This window comes from Pteropus vampyrus, unplaced genomic scaffold (assembly GCF_000151845.1).
Source record: "Pteropus vampyrus isolate Shadow unplaced genomic scaffold, Pvam_2.0 Scaffold69, whole genome shotgun sequence".
Classification (NCBI taxonomy): domain Eukaryota; kingdom Metazoa; phylum Chordata; class Mammalia; order Chiroptera; family Pteropodidae; genus Pteropus; species Pteropus vampyrus.
Genome location: NW_011888850.1, coordinates 4,067,244 through 4,081,801, shown reverse-complemented (window position 1 = coordinate 4,081,801; position 14,558 = coordinate 4,067,244). Strand labels below are relative to the sequence as shown.

The window sequence follows — 14,558 nt, the reverse complement described above, 5'->3', positions numbered from 1 at the left end:
TCTGCCCCTCTCTCTCACTTCTCCCTGTCTCATCTCTCCTCTCTTCTGCTCCTTCCTCCTGCCTTAGCAGAACTTATGTGGCTGGAATGCGGGGACCTCGGGTGTCAAAACTTTGAAGATTAATGGATTACTTTGTTAATGACTGCAGGCGTCAGACTGAGGTGCTTAAATGATTTGTGAGGTGCGAGGCGTCTTCCCGACAGTCCCAAACAATGCGCTGAGTGTGCGGGGAAGGCAGAGGGCAGCCGCCGGCGGGACCAGCGGCAGAGCTCACTCGCACACACTCGCACACTCACACGCACTCCCAGGCGCACACACCAGGTCCTTGCTGTTTGGAAGGCAGGCAGACACCCTCGCCCCCACGCACTCCTGGTCATCCTCACCCACACCCATATGTATGTATTTTTGCTCTGAAAAAAGTGTAAATAAAGCCTCTCTGGCCCCCAATGAGGCGTTCCTTCCCGACTTTTTTGGATCAATCAAACAGACAGTGGCTTCTTTTGATTAAAGCCCAAATTGTCATTGGGCAGAAGCAATCATGTGACAGCCAATTCGGTCCAATTTCAACCTTGTCTCCATGAATTCAATAGTTTAATAGTAGCGCGGTCCCCATACGGCTGTAATCAGTGAATTAGAAAAAAAACACCCCAGCAGCGATCTTCTATGATAGATTTTTTTCCCCTCCGCACTCGCCTTTTTCCTGGGCCTCGCCCCCCCAAAGCCCCTCCAGAAGAGGGAACTTTTTCTCCGAGGGGGCTCCAAGGAGAAGGCCATGAATTACGAATTTGAGCGAGAGATTGGTTTTATCAATAGCCAGCCGTCGCTCGCTGAGTGCCTGACATCTTTTCCCCCTGTCGCTGATACATTTCAAAGTTCATCAATCAAGACCTCGACGCTTTCACACTCGACACTGATTCCTCCTCCTTTTGAGCAGACCATTCCCAGCCTGAACCCAGGCAGTCACCCTCGCCACGGCGCTGGCGGCCGCCCCAAGCCGAGCCCCGCGGGCAGCCGCGGCAGCCCAGTGCCCGCTGGCGCCCTGCAGCCTCCCGAGTACCCCTGGATGAAGGAGAAGAAGGCGGCCAAGAAAACCGCGCTGCCGCCCGCCTCGGCCGCCGCCGCCGCCGCCACCGGCCCTGCCTGCCTCAGCCACAAAGGTCAGTCCAAAGACTTGGCCCCAGGTCCTGGGACCCTCTTCCCCTTTGGGGCTGCCCCGAGAGTGGTTCTGGGGGGAGGGAAGCGTGGGCTGGAAGAGAAGGCGGAGAGGTAGAGATGCTTGGCTGCCTTCCCTTCCCCTGTGGGCTCAGGAGTGGGGTTGATGCAGAGAAAAGGCATCCTGCACTCCACAGTGAGACATATATATTTTTAAGAAGAGGGGGGGAAACTTTCCCTAACTTGTGTAATGTGGGATGATTTATTTGAGTTGGAACTGACCTCCTCTTGTCTAGTTGTCCTAGAGTTTGGCTTTTTGACAGTAATGAAGAGTGATAGATCGCTCTTGCTCAGCTAAGCAGCTGATGCATTAATTATAAATTGTGGTGTGGCTAATATAAAGTTTGCTCCCGGATGAAGAGGTTGGGGGGAGCTCCAGGCAGGAATCGGATGGAGGTGGAAGACATGGGGTCTCCCCGGGCTGGGCTCCCAGGAAAGGCAGCACAATAGCTTTACTGCATCCAGGGGCGGCCATTTTGTTGCCGTTGATCTTTTCTGCTATATTTATTCTCCAGTGGAATAACCCCGCTCGGACCCTTCCACCTCCAACTGTGCGTGTGTCTCTTGTTGGTTTCCCTTTCCGCAGAATCCCTGGAAATCGCCGATGGCAGCGGAGGGGGCTCCCGGCGCCTGAGAACTGCTTACACCAACACGCAGCTTTTGGAGCTGGAGAAAGAATTTCACTTCAACAAGTACCTTTGCAGACCCCGGAGGGTGGAAATCGCAGCGCTGCTGGATTTGACTGAGAGACAAGTGAAAGTGTGGTTTCAGAACCGGAGGATGAAGCACAAGAGGCAGACTCAGTGCAAGGAGAACCAAAACGGCGAAGGGAAATTTAAAAGCCTGGAAGACTCTGAGAAAGTGGAGGAGGACGAGGAAGAGAAGTCGCTCTTTGAGCAAGCCCTCAGCGTCTCCGGGGCCCTTCTGGAGAGGGAAGGTTACACTTTTCAGCAAAATGCCCTCTCTCAGCAGCAGGCTCCCAATGGACACAATGGCGACTCCCAAAGTTTCCCAGTTTCGCCTTTAACCAGCAATGAGAAAAATCTGAAACATTTTCAGCACCAGTCACCCACTGTTCCTAACTGCTTGTCAACAATGGGCCAGAACTGTGGCTCTGGCCTAAACAATGACAGTCCCGAGGCCCTCGAGGTCCCCTCTTTGCAGGACTTTAACGTTTTTTCCACAGATTCCTGCCTGCAGCTTTCAGATGCAGTCTCACCCAGTTTGCCAGGTTCCCTCGACAGTCCCGTAGATATTTCAGCTGACAGCTTTGACTTTTTTACAGACACACTCACCACAATCGACTTGCAGCATCTGAATTACTAAAAACATTAAAGCAAAACAAAGCATCACAAAACAAAAACCCCTGTGAAGGTGGTTTTGCCTTCTTTTATTCTGAGAGTTGATTTTTTATTTTATTTTCTTCTTGACCTACCCTCTTCCCTCCTCTAAATGTTGAAGAGTTTCTGTTTAGTGATTCCCCTGACCCAGTTTCTGAGGCATCTTTTACAGATTATTTTGGAGTTCTAGTTGCTTTAAATCTAATTCAACAATCCTCTATGTGATTTACCGAAAGCAATATATGAGGCCTGCAAGAAAGTGATCATATAATTGTATTTTCACTTTCTTTTTATTTTTGTATTACATTAGGATGCATTGTCATGCGTATTTTTGGTAGAATAAATTCTCCTTTGCTATAAGTAGCTTTCTTATTTTTTCTCCCCCTCTTTCTCAAGGCTCCTAACGGTTTCTTTTTCTTCTTTTAGTCTAACTTGGTAAATAAAATTCTGGTCACGATTCATCTTCTTTTTCAATTTTAATATATTTATTAAGGGGCACATTCAAAATCTTCAACAGACAATCACAAAAAAGAAAGCCAGAAAATGGTTAGGGCTTCTGAGAAGTTTTTTTTTCTTTCATTTTTTTTTTTTTAAAGGGAATGGATTTGGTTTTTCAGTGTAGAGGTTTAAGCCATAGATTTAAATTGGTAATAGAAACAGGATTGGGAAGCCTCAGAGTTGGGCCAAGCCCAAGCTTTTGAAAATGGAGGAATAAAGTGCCTATAGAAACCATCAACTACAGGAAAAAGGAACATGGAGTTTCTTAAACAAGCTACCAATCTCCAGGTCAATAACTAAGTTATCAATAATTCATTTATTTATACACATTTGTTTCAAACATCTACATTCTAACCCCTCTCCCACAAATCCCCAAACATTTTCAGTGTGGTTGATTAGTCTCCCAGCTGTTGATGGGTCCAGGCAAACAGACCTAAAAGACAGAGAAAAACAAAAATAAAACAAAACAATGGTTACTAGTTGGAAAATGCACTTCAGAGAGGGTTCTTTCCAATCCTCTGGTTCAGGCATTCTAGGATTCTTTTTTTTCAGGGTCAGAAAAATCAATATTTCATTCTTAAATCTGTTTACATGGCAAATAATGGATCATTAAAGCTTTGAAGTCAGGTTAGCAAGTTGAAATTTAAAATGGAGTGTTTCTGCACCCTAGGTTATTAATTAACCCAGTTTCTAGAAAGAGGAAGAGAAAAAAGCACTTTAAATGAAATATCAATAAAATGTGATCTAGGGTATGTTACTGGGTTGTTCTGTTTTTTTCCCCCTGCTTCTTATGTCCCCTCCTGTTTATTTTTCCCTGAACTCTGTTCTGATGGCTACTTACTTACGGTGAAAAAACACAGCGTGTAAGCAACATGTGTGGGGGGCGGGTTGATTTAAAAACCCAGCTCTTAATAGAGGCTTGGAAGTTATGATGAAATCGGGATCTTTCTCCACGGGTTTGCACTCTACCTTCCCCCCACCGCTTTGCCCGCTAAATCCCGGCAGCGGCGGAGGGATGCGAGTACCTCGCGGGGTCTCTGGCTCCCCGCGCTGCGCGGAGCAGGGCAGCCCGGCAGTGGCCAGGGCTGAGCCGCTGCTGTTTGAGATTCGTCCTACACTCATAAATCAAACGCTTTCTATGAATGAGAATGTCATCAAAGAGATCAATTGCAGGAACACATGCACAAATAAAAATCCTCTTACGTATTTGCCGGGGATCCCCGTCCGAAAGCATTAAGTTAGAAGGCGTTTAGTCATAATTCATTTTTATTGCTCTTTTAAAACAACAGCTTGGCTGAGCCGCGGATGCCATGAACAACTCGCCGCCTCGGCGGCGTTTTGTCTCCTCCTCGCTGCTTTCCTTTCTAATAGAAGAAGCCTGGAAGAGGCGTTTGGAGCCCAGCAAGCTGTGATCGTTTAAATAGTGACCAAGCTCGCTTTCCACCCACTCTCTCCGGGCGTTTAAAGGGACTTTAGCTCGAGTCCTAGGGCGCTGGCCTACTTCCCCAGCAGACTGAGGGTCTCCTATCCTCGCGGAATGAGCCCCAGGATTTTTTTTTGGGGGGGGGGGCGGCGAGGAAGGACTCGAGCTACGGAAGCCTGCGGGCAGGAGGCCAGGGAGGTTGCCTTTGTGAGCAGCACTGGGAAAGCAGCGCTCAGGGCGGCCAGCTGGGGCGGAGCTGGCTCGGCTGCGAGAGCTGGGCCTGTGGAGAGCCCCGGCTGCCTGCCTGCCTGCCTGTGTGCCAGGGCAAGCCCGTGATCCCAAGAAATACATCCACCCCTGCAGGCGCTGAAGAGCCCCGGAGGCAGGAAGAGAGGACGGTGAGGAGCGCAGAGGCGGAGAAGTAGCAGAGGAAGGAGTGCGGTTGCGGCCCGGGGCGGCGTTGTGGCTTGAGCCCTGTGGCAGAGGAGGTTGCGTAAAGCCGGGGTCGTGGAGGCCAACAAAGCGGCCTCAACAATGAAATGAGGCCAGTGGGGAGAATGTACCGACGAGCTTCGGCTTGGAGAGCAGATCGTCCGCAGTGCCAGCACGGAACCCCTCATATCCTGCCACCTCCCCCACAGGAGCACCTCCTCTCCCAGTCGCTGGGAGGCCTCGGCGCTCCCAAAGAAGCCGCCTCCAGGAGGGCCGCCTTGCCTTTCCCCTTCTCCAGGATCAGGTTCCCCTGGTGCTGAAATTGGGGCAGGAGTGACCTTTCCTGTCTGTGCTCCCTCTTTACCATGATCGGAGATGGGTCAAAGGTCACAGAAAAATACTTTTCAAAAGGAAATGTTTAGGGAAAATGTTTCTTTGCTACTAAGGAAATCCATAGTCAAATGTCTGCGAGAGTTCTCCCTCTTGGGAGAACAGGTTTTGGGCGATACTTCTATATGTGGAAAATAAAACAACCTGAAAGGTTGACTAACACATTTGAAATGTGTCTGCCTCAAGCAAAACTTCCTTCTTCTAACTGGGGAGGGAAAACTGGAGGGAGTGGGAACCTGAAATGCAATACAATCCCCAGATAAATTTCATCTGTCGGATTCCCATGGGGTAAACATGGTCAGATTAAAATCTATGCAGCACTGGCTGCAAAGCTTCCTGGATGATCTCTGGATTTCTTTTACCTAAGAATGCATCAATTCTCGGCCTCTGTTGGCCTCTTCTCTCTACAAGCCAAAGGTTGACATGAAACCTAATAGCAAACAGCAATTAACGACCCCGGCAGCATCAGGGTAGGATGAGGGTGATGGAAAACAGGACCCCTGGCCTGGGATGACGCTCAGATTTGCACGTGTCTCTCTAGGGAAAGATTTGAAGCTTCACACAAGAACTACACAGTCAAAGGAGAGGTGGTGTTGCTGGGGAAGAAGAAAATGTCCTGTCCACCATCAGCCATCTGTCCACCGCCCCTCCCACCTGCCAGCCCCCACCCCCACTTCAAACGTGCAGCATAACGGGGAGGGAGGAGGGGTGAATAAAGGAAGCTCTACCAACTCCTAACCTCCCCCTTTCAGAAAACAAGAAACGTTGGAGGGGGACAATTCAGCGTACTTCGTAGGAGCTGTGGTCTCGCCCTTTGAGGCTCCAGCCAGAGCGCGCAGGCTTCTGGGTCCTGGGGAACCGGCAGATGGCCTGCAGCGCACGGTCCGGCCCCCACGCTGGCCACGTTCGCTAGCGTCATCTCTCCCTCCCGCCTCCTACCCCTCAAAATCCAGCGGCCGAGCTATTGCGGATCCCTTAGGGCTCCTAGAGCAAAGCTGAGTGGGGAGGAGAAAGGGGCGGAGAGCCGGGAGAGAGGGAGGGCGAAGAGCCTGGCCACCCCCGGCCTTTTCCGGCAAGCTCAGCTCTTAGAGTTCACCCGGCTCCTAGGCGTCGAATTACAGAAGCTCCTCATCGCCATACTCATAGTTAGTGAGGGAGGTGGGGTGGAGGTTAGGGGTTTCGGAGACCCTCCGTTGAGAAGAGAAGTTTCTTTCCTTGCCTTAGCCTCCTCCACGCCCACACGGGTTCCTCACACCCAGCCCTCTTCGCACTTCCCTCCCTATTCTGAGCCTGGAGAGCTAGTGGCCTAGGCTCGTCCTACGCTACCGTGCTCTGCGCTCCTCACTGCCCCAAGACACCACAGCAGGGGCTGTGCAGTGAAAGCTGCCAGGAACCCCGGCTGCGGTGCTGGCCGGGTTCCTACCCTTCCTGCTCCGCGCACTCCGAGCTCCGGCCCACTGATTCCCGATCCAAGAGAGCGCGGAGCACCCTTCCCTTCTCACCTCTTGCCAGTTCATCTTTCTGTGCGCGATGGGGAGGGGCGGAGACGGAGGGATGCCTCCCAGCCCCCACCTCTCGGGGGGTGGGGGGTGGGGGGGAGCGGAGTCGGCGCGCGCAGAAGGCAGCCTCTGCTCCCCTTCGTCCCAGCGCTGCGAATCTGTCCTTGCAGCCGTCGCAGCTGCCGCCGTCGCCTGGGCTGCCTGGGGGGGCGACTGCGCGTCACCTAGACTGAGGAGCGCCGGGGATTTAAATGCCACTGAAACGGTGATCCATCACCGCGGGAGCCAGCAAACTTTCGCAGGAAGCTCCGCCATTGGCTGGCATAGTCACGTGCCCCTCCCGTAGCGCCCTCCGCCCTCCCGCCCCCCCTCTTGCGCACTGTACATTCATATCATTTTTCTTCTCCGGCCCCATGGAGGAAGTGAGAAAGTTGGCACGGTCACCCAGGGCTTCGCAGGACCAGGTCACTCAGTGACAGATGGACAATGCAAGAATGAGCTCCTTCCTGGAATATCCCATCCTCAGCGGTGGCGACTCCGGGACCTGTTCAGCGCGAGCCTACCCCTCCGACCATGGAATTACAACTTTCCAGTCTTGTGCAGTCAGTGCCAACAGCTGTGGCGGCGACGACCGCTTCCTAATGGGCAGGGGGGTGCAGATCAGCCCGCCCCACCACCACCACCACCATCACCACCCACAGCCGGCCACCTACCAGACTCCTGGGAACCTGGGGGTGTCCTACTCCCACTCGAGCTGTGGTCCAAGCTACGGCGCGCAGAACTGCGGAGCGCCTTACAGCCCTTACGCATTAAATCAGGAAGCAGAAGTAAGTGGTGGGTACCCCTCGTGCGCTCCCGCTGTTTACTCTGGAAATCTCTCATCTCCCATGGTCCAGCATCACCACCACCACCAGGGTTATGCCGGGGGCGCGGTGGGCTCGCCTCAGTACATTCACCACTCATATGGACAAGAGCACCAGAGCCTGGCCCTGGCCACGTATAATAACTCCTTGTCCCCTCTCCACGCCAGCCACCAAGAAGCCTGTCGCTCCCCTGCATCAGAGACGTCTTCTCCAGCGCAGACCTTTGACTGGATGAAAGTAAAAAGAAACCCTCCCAAAACAGGTCAGTCTTGCCATTCTATGGATGCGCCTTGATAATTCTAGAAGGAGATTGTATGCTTAGTTTCCAAGAAAAATTAATAATTTTTTTAAAAAAGTTCTTGCTTCCCACCGGTGTTGTAGGGCATGAGAAGATTGCCCTGGTGTATCTGGGACTGTTTTAAAAGGGGCCTAGTTTTAGAGGTTCTGATAGTAAGAGGGAAGGTGTGTGTGCGTGTGGGAGTTCTGTTAATATCTCTAAGCTCCATTAATCACCGGTCTGACCATGCTAATGGGTGACTTCAGATTAACACTTTACACCTCATCACTCACCCTCCCCAGCCCGGTTTGCGTTGGGAGAAATTTTTGATCTCCCTTTTTACCAGAATATTGCCCTGAAGCCGTAGGGGATCCCGTAATGATTGTAAAATTGTATCTTTTTTCCCCCTCATTGCTTCCTACCCTGCCCCCAGGGAAAGTTGGCGAGTACGGCTACGTGGGTGAGCCCAACGCGGTGCGCACCAGCTTCACCACCAAGCAGCTCACGGAGCTGGAGAAGGAGTTCCACTTCAACAAGTACCTGACGCGCGCCCGCAGGGTGGAGATTGCCGCGTCCCTGCAGCTCAATGAGACCCAAGTGAAGATCTGGTTCCAGAACCGCCGAATGAAGCAGAAGAAACGAGAGAAAGAGGGCCTTTTGCCCATTTCTCCCGCCACCCCTCCGGGTAGCGAGGAGAAGGCCGAGGAATCCTCAGAGAAGTCCAGCTCCTCGCCCTGCGTTCCTTCCCCAGGGTCTTCTACCTCAGACACTCTGACTACCTCCCACTGAGGCTGGCCCATCCCCAGACTCCAGCCGCCCAGGCTACTCCTTGGTTGGGACTTCTTACCCAAAGCACATTCTTAGCTTATCTTCCATTTGCAGTCTCTTTCTTTCCGATCCTATCTGGGGACCTCCTGGGCAGAAAAATGTGTTTCCAGAGAATTCTGAGCTAGAGGCTTGATTTGGGGTGGCGGTGGTGTGTGTGTGTGTGTGTGTGTGTGTGGAGGGAGAGGGTATTAGTTCCTTAATGCAGATTGGGTGCCAGCATCAATTTTCTGATGGCCCCTAACACCCCTCCCAACTTTTAGGAGATTTCTGCAGAACCTACTCTTCCTTTCAGATGCCCTTTGGAAAATAGTCTCCTTTGCCAGCAGAAACATGTCAGAGGGAAGTCTCTCATTGTTTATCGATCTGTATATTTACTGTTCTCCTTTACTTTGCCCTCAAAGTAGGATAGAGAGGAGAGCCCAGGAGCTCATGAAGAAGAGATGCACTATGAGCGTGTTTACACAATTAATTCATTTTTTAATTTAATTCACTTTCATGTGTGTGAGTTTGCTGGTTGTAAATACTTTGTCCTGAGAGATTTATCTTTATATAGATTTTCTAGAAATGTTTAGATTAAGTGACTAAAACAGGGTGGGCAAACTCTCAAAGCTGGTACAATTTTATATGTGATTATAAGTTAAAGAGTAAAAGCTCTCATTTAAACTCAGTCAGATGCCTCAGAGGATAACCTTGGTTTGTTCCTTTATTGAGTTAATAAGGCCTGCAGAATACAAGGTTCAGAAACCTTTCTTCCTGTGCATAAGTCTCACCCCTTTCTTGTTTCTCTGGCCACACTCTATTTAAACTTCGTGCTGGGTTATTCGGAACCTAAAGGTATCATTCAAACCAGCTTCTTCCTCCTGCAGTTATTTTAGCTGGATTTGATGTCTCTTCAGCTCAATTGTTAATGTGATGGATGGCACAATGAATGTATATTTTGTGTGATTCGTGAATAGTCTTTTGCATGTCGCACAATGTTTTGATGTCCTTGAAGTACCACACTGAGTTCTATCAGTTATCCTTTGTGAGCCTATGATATTTCCCATTTCCTGTACAATCATGAACAGCTCTGAGATCCTGGAGTGATGTGATCCAGAGCAGAGTTTACGGGTCTTAAGATGTCTGTAATAAATATATTCAAGTTTCAGCTATGCTGACGCATCTGTGTATTTGGCTTGGCTACAATGTGTTGGTTCCTACAAAGTTGGCCCATTTCATGTGGGGAAGGGGAGAAGGGTGGTGTGCATTTTCAAAGAGGTGGGACTTTTCTTAAAAAAAAAAAAAAGATAAGTGCTCTCTCCACTATGTAGCTGAAGCTTCCCTTATGAGTGTAATTGCACCTAACCAATGTCTATAATAAGTTGATTTTCTTTAAAATAACAAGAGCTTGTTTATTATAATCAAAGTTCATAATGGAAAAAATGGTGAAGGAATTTATGAAGCAGATCTATTTTTTGAAACAAACATGGGTACTTCCTGGGTCAAGTGCTAACCTTTTCACCTCCAACTGAATGTTGACGTATATATAAACAGAACCTCCTTCAAAGGCCCAAACTCTTCAGTCACTCTTTCCTCACATGACCCAGTGAGGAAAGAGTGAACCAAGAGCTAAGAGATTCACATTTAATTAGCTCCAGTATAAAGCTGTTTGAGGATGGGGCCCCCAGGCCACCCTTTTTCCTTCTTTTTGGATTGTCAGTGTTCCAATATATTTCACCATTTAAATTGAAAGTGGTCTGTTTTCAGTAAAGCCTTGCCTCCCCGCTCTCATTCCTCCTGTCAATATCTATGCCTTCCTGCCACCCTCTATACCCCGCCCCCATCCCCTCCAGGTTACACATCCTATGCCCATGAGATTTAGCTTTGATTTCATAGCCTTCATGGCTGTAATTGGTCCTCAGTTCTAATTTCATGCCACATAACCCTGAAAAAAAAAAGCTTTTTATTTTCTTCTCTGAGTTTAACAGGATCTTCCAGGTGAACTTGTGGAAGCTGTCCTGAAGTCCATTTCAGTATTCAGATTGCTTCCGACCAAGGCTTGAGTCTGCTCTCAAACAGAGAAAGGCCAGCAAATCTGAGTTTCAAGTAGCTCTCCTAGATTCTTTTCCACTTTTCCTTTACTTTCACACATTTTTAGAGGCTTTAACTTAGCCCCAAGGGTAGTGCAGAGATTTTACAGCATTACAAACAAATACAGACATATGACTTCCTTCCTCTACAAAGGGTGTTTTACAAAGGGTGGGCTGGGGGACAGGTGGGGAGCAGGACAGCCTACAAAATCTTAAAGTTTGAAGGCTCCTAGAGCACCCATGAGATTTCCTGCACTTCCCTGTCAAAGGGGGCATGCCAGGACTTTGCAGGCACAGTTGCTGCGGCCATATCAAGGGCACCGGGTGCCCTCCCCTTGGCTCCTGGGTTCTGGGGTTGCCTCTAAAAGACTCAAGTGGTTGGAGGAGAACTTCAAAGTCGGCCAACTCTTTCTTTCATTTTCCCCCGCCTGGCTTTATGCAGTATCTTTTGTTTATTAGTGTAAGGCCACACAGCAAAACAGATGGCTGGTTTCCAAATTCTTTAATGTGTTAAAGGATCATTTGCATGCCACTGCCGAGATTTCAATATCTAAAAGCAGGGCCCGACCCGCTGGAATCCCGGAGATTCCAGTCTTCAAGGTGCTGGTTTTAATGTAGCTGACAGAAAGGAGAACGATAAATTATGGCTAAACACCCCAAGCCTTCTCTAGGTCGTGGAATAAATCAGTTAATGCGCAATGCATTTAGGAAACATTAATATACCTTTCAACAAGAAAAACATTTGTATCTTTTTAGTTGTCGCAATCGATTAAATCCCAGGCGCTTAACACATCCTATTTCAAGGTCTCTCTTTTTCTGTTCTGGTCTCTGAGGAGCACAGTTAGCTTCTTGAACAATGACAGCAATGGTAACGAAAATGACAAAGAGGGAAAACAGAAACTAACATTTTATTGATAAATTTAAAAAGGACAAGAGTCTCAATTGGGATAAATGCAACATAGAATTCTAGTTTGCAAATGCTTTTTCCTCACTTCCCTCACATTCATGCAAAGTACTCCCGAAATTCAGGGTGTCCCCAAACTCGGCTGAGTTGAAATCTTGCTGTGGTTCTGAAGTCTGTTCTGGGCTTCACCTTTGAAAGTTTACTTTTGGAGGCTATTCAGATGCTGTGGTGTTTTCCTCTGGGGCAATCAGATTCAAACCGATCAATATTTACTCAGTCTGAAAGGGTTGTTGAAAAGCCTGCTAACAACAAACTGCTTAGCTGCTCACCCCTGTTTAATCTCAGGTTCACCAAAAGTTCAAGAAGAGATGAATGCAGTGATGGGTCACTTTAGAATGAGTCCCAGCGGTTTATCTGAGCTCTCTGCTAAAGGCAACAATTATAGTTCCATCCCTCTCTGGGAAAGGGGCAACTTTCCTATTATTCTTTTGCTAAACAGTGTTTACTAGAAAGTTAAAACACTTTCATCTCCTTTCCTGGCTCTTTTTTTGGGAGGGGGAGAGGAGCTCCCAGTTGCCCTGCTCCTGCTTCCTCCTTTAGCTTTCTGGCAATGCACCATGTTTCATTTGACTTAAAATAAATTACACTGAATATTTAAAAAATGTTAAATTAGCCTGACAGAAGAGATCCGATTTATTTTAGATACTATGAGCTATGAAATGAAGCTCTTTGAGCCATTAGAGTTTATCTTCTTCACGAAAGTACAGGACAAGATTGAATTGAAATCCATTTGTGTTTGAGTAATATCGACAATCAGAGCCCCAATATCCATCTGAGATTGCTGTTTAGACAGGAGTTGGGGTGGGGGGGGAGAAGGGAGAAATTGACTTGTGCGAAAGTAGATACCTCAGGTGGAAAGTCAACTTTAAAATTTTATGCCCTCCTAGTGCAGGAAGAATGAAAAAGAAAGACCCAAGGAAGCCAGTGGGAAATGGTGGAAGAAGATGCTGGACACTGAAGCTAATTGCTACAGCTCTTCAGAGGTCAAAGTTCATGTAATCACTGCATAAATGCATACTAAAACGGGATTTATTAAGCTTTTCTGATGGCTGAGCACGTCTGTGAAGAAAAAAAAAACGATCACTGCTGTTTGTATTTCTTCCTGAAGAATAATCATTATTGCAGTAGAAGCTCTAGGAGTCTGAGTCTTTAATTTACTATTTTGAATGACAGGCAAACCTTTTGTTTTAAAATGTTAAAATTGGTGCACAGACAGTATCTTTCTTTATATTGGGTGGGACTGCAAAATACATCTCTAACCTTTAGAAATGCTATGACTTTTCAATACACACAAGAATACAAGTTAACATGTTCCTGTCAGATAAGCTACTCACTAGATGGCTAATTTTGGTGATTCTCTGCTGTAGATAAGCCTACTTTTTTGCCTGAATTCTTAGATTACACAAAAGTTCTGTCTTAAGACTTCATGTCTCGTTGACCAGAATTGAAAGGGACCCATTACCTAACTTTCAGGTTGTGAATCACAAAGACAAAGTACCCAGAGGTGGACTTATTAGACTTACAGCCCATAGTGTCAGTATTCTTTCCTAAATAAAATTCAAGTGGCTTAGAACCTGAGGACAGTGTCCTTCTTAATTCTAAATTTCTTATTTGATTTTGTCCCCTGCGCATTTATTCCACATGATTTGTTTCAAGCTGGATATTATTTACATTTTTCCACTTCTAGTTTACTAGCCACCTAGAGTTAAGTTCTTAATTTTGAGGCCATCAGGATTCCTGAATCTTTGAAACAAGCTTCTGGTCAGATGTTTCTAACATCTTGTTTGAACAATAAAAAGTTGGGCTATCTGCTGTTAAAGACATATGTTCTTAAAATATGAAAACACAGAGTGGGTAAAATTCAAAACATTTTTGTTGTTCTTTTTAACCTTAGATTAGGGAAGAATAAATGAAAGAAGAGTTGCCTTGCGCCCAAGTTCAACTTCCATTAAATTGTGGAGCTATCAGCTAAAAAAGGCATAGAGGTGAAAGAAATATTCCAGGAGGTGTCTTAACCCTGAATCTTTTTTCTGTTTGTTTGGTTTGTGTCACAGCATGTTCTCCTGAATTTCTTAATTTTCTCCAGCACCTACTCATGTAGTTAACACACACACACACACACACACACACACACACACACACGCACACGCACACGCACACGCACACACACACACGCACGCACGCGCCAGCCCAAAAGATTAGTTTCCTTGGAACACAACTTTCCACATTTTTCTTTCTTGGTGGGGTTCAACTAATCTCAGCAGAACCTGCAGCCCAAAGGGACATTTATGGCTGTCAGTGTTTGAAAAGTTGATCTGAAATCCCCAGAGTTTTCGAGCCTTATTTTTAATAACTCTGGTCATCAAGTATAGCTTTCCTTCTGTTGCAGAACTACAAACCAAATACCAATCAAGCAACTCTGCTCCGTAGACGCTAGCCTATGAACGTTTTTGCCATTTTTTTTTTTTCCAATCCCAAACCCCAACGACGTCCTACAAAATATTCTGGAAAGACTGAATCTTAGGTTTATTAGAAAAAAATGAAAAGACCAATGTCTCTTTTACAACATTTCCAGATACAAGAAAAACGTCTCCATTTTTTAAACAGCCCATTAAATTTCAATATTAAAAATGTGTTTATAAAACGTCTAGTCACAAGACTAATCTGCAGAAATTAGATTGTTTTGCGTTTTCATTTTAGGCTTGGGTGGTTACTTGCAACAGAAAATAAAAGAAACAATTATCGAATGGGGCTTCTTTTTTT

The 14,558-nt window shown here is 47.3% G+C and overlaps 2 protein-coding genes and 1 long non-coding RNA gene across 4 annotated transcripts; 2 read left to right on the top strand and 1 right to left on the bottom strand.

Moving 5' to 3' along the window:
• Positions 1–6: 6 nt before the first annotated feature.
• HOXA2 (homeobox A2) lies at positions 7–3,009 on the top strand. Its single transcript, XM_011361691.2, has 2 exons — positions 7–1,157; positions 1,799–3,009. Exons 1-2 carry the CDS (start codon positions 773–775, stop codon positions 2,536–2,538), a joined length of 1,125 nt encoding a protein of 374 aa, XP_011359993.1. The 5' UTR covers positions 7–772; the 3' UTR covers positions 2,539–3,009.
• A 338-nt stretch (positions 3,010–3,347) lies between these two features.
• Positions 3,348–7,086, bottom strand: LOC105293171. The gene is made up of 2 exons (XR_895962.2): positions 6,798–7,086; positions 3,348–3,483 (listed from the first exon to the last, which is right to left on the bottom strand). It is a non-coding gene; the product is annotated as an uncharacterized LOC105293171 (long non-coding RNA).
• HOXA1 (homeobox A1) lies at positions 6,085–9,913 on the top strand. 2 transcript variants are annotated; one of them, XM_023531512.1, is made up of 4 exons: positions 6,085–6,440; positions 7,214–7,621; positions 7,825–7,919; positions 8,368–8,488. In XM_023531512.1, the coding sequence occupies exons 2-3, from the start codon at positions 7,274–7,276 to the stop codon at positions 7,882–7,884; spliced, it is 408 nt and encodes a 135-aa protein (XP_023387280.1). In that variant the 5' UTR covers positions 6,085–6,440; positions 7,214–7,273; the 3' UTR covers positions 7,885–7,919; positions 8,368–8,488. The 2 variants fall into 2 exon arrangements, with proteins under 2 accessions (XP_023387280.1, XP_011359986.1); XM_011361684.2 differs by having other exon boundaries at positions 7,214–7,919; positions 8,368–9,913.
• Positions 9,914–14,558: the final 4,645 nt, after the last annotated feature.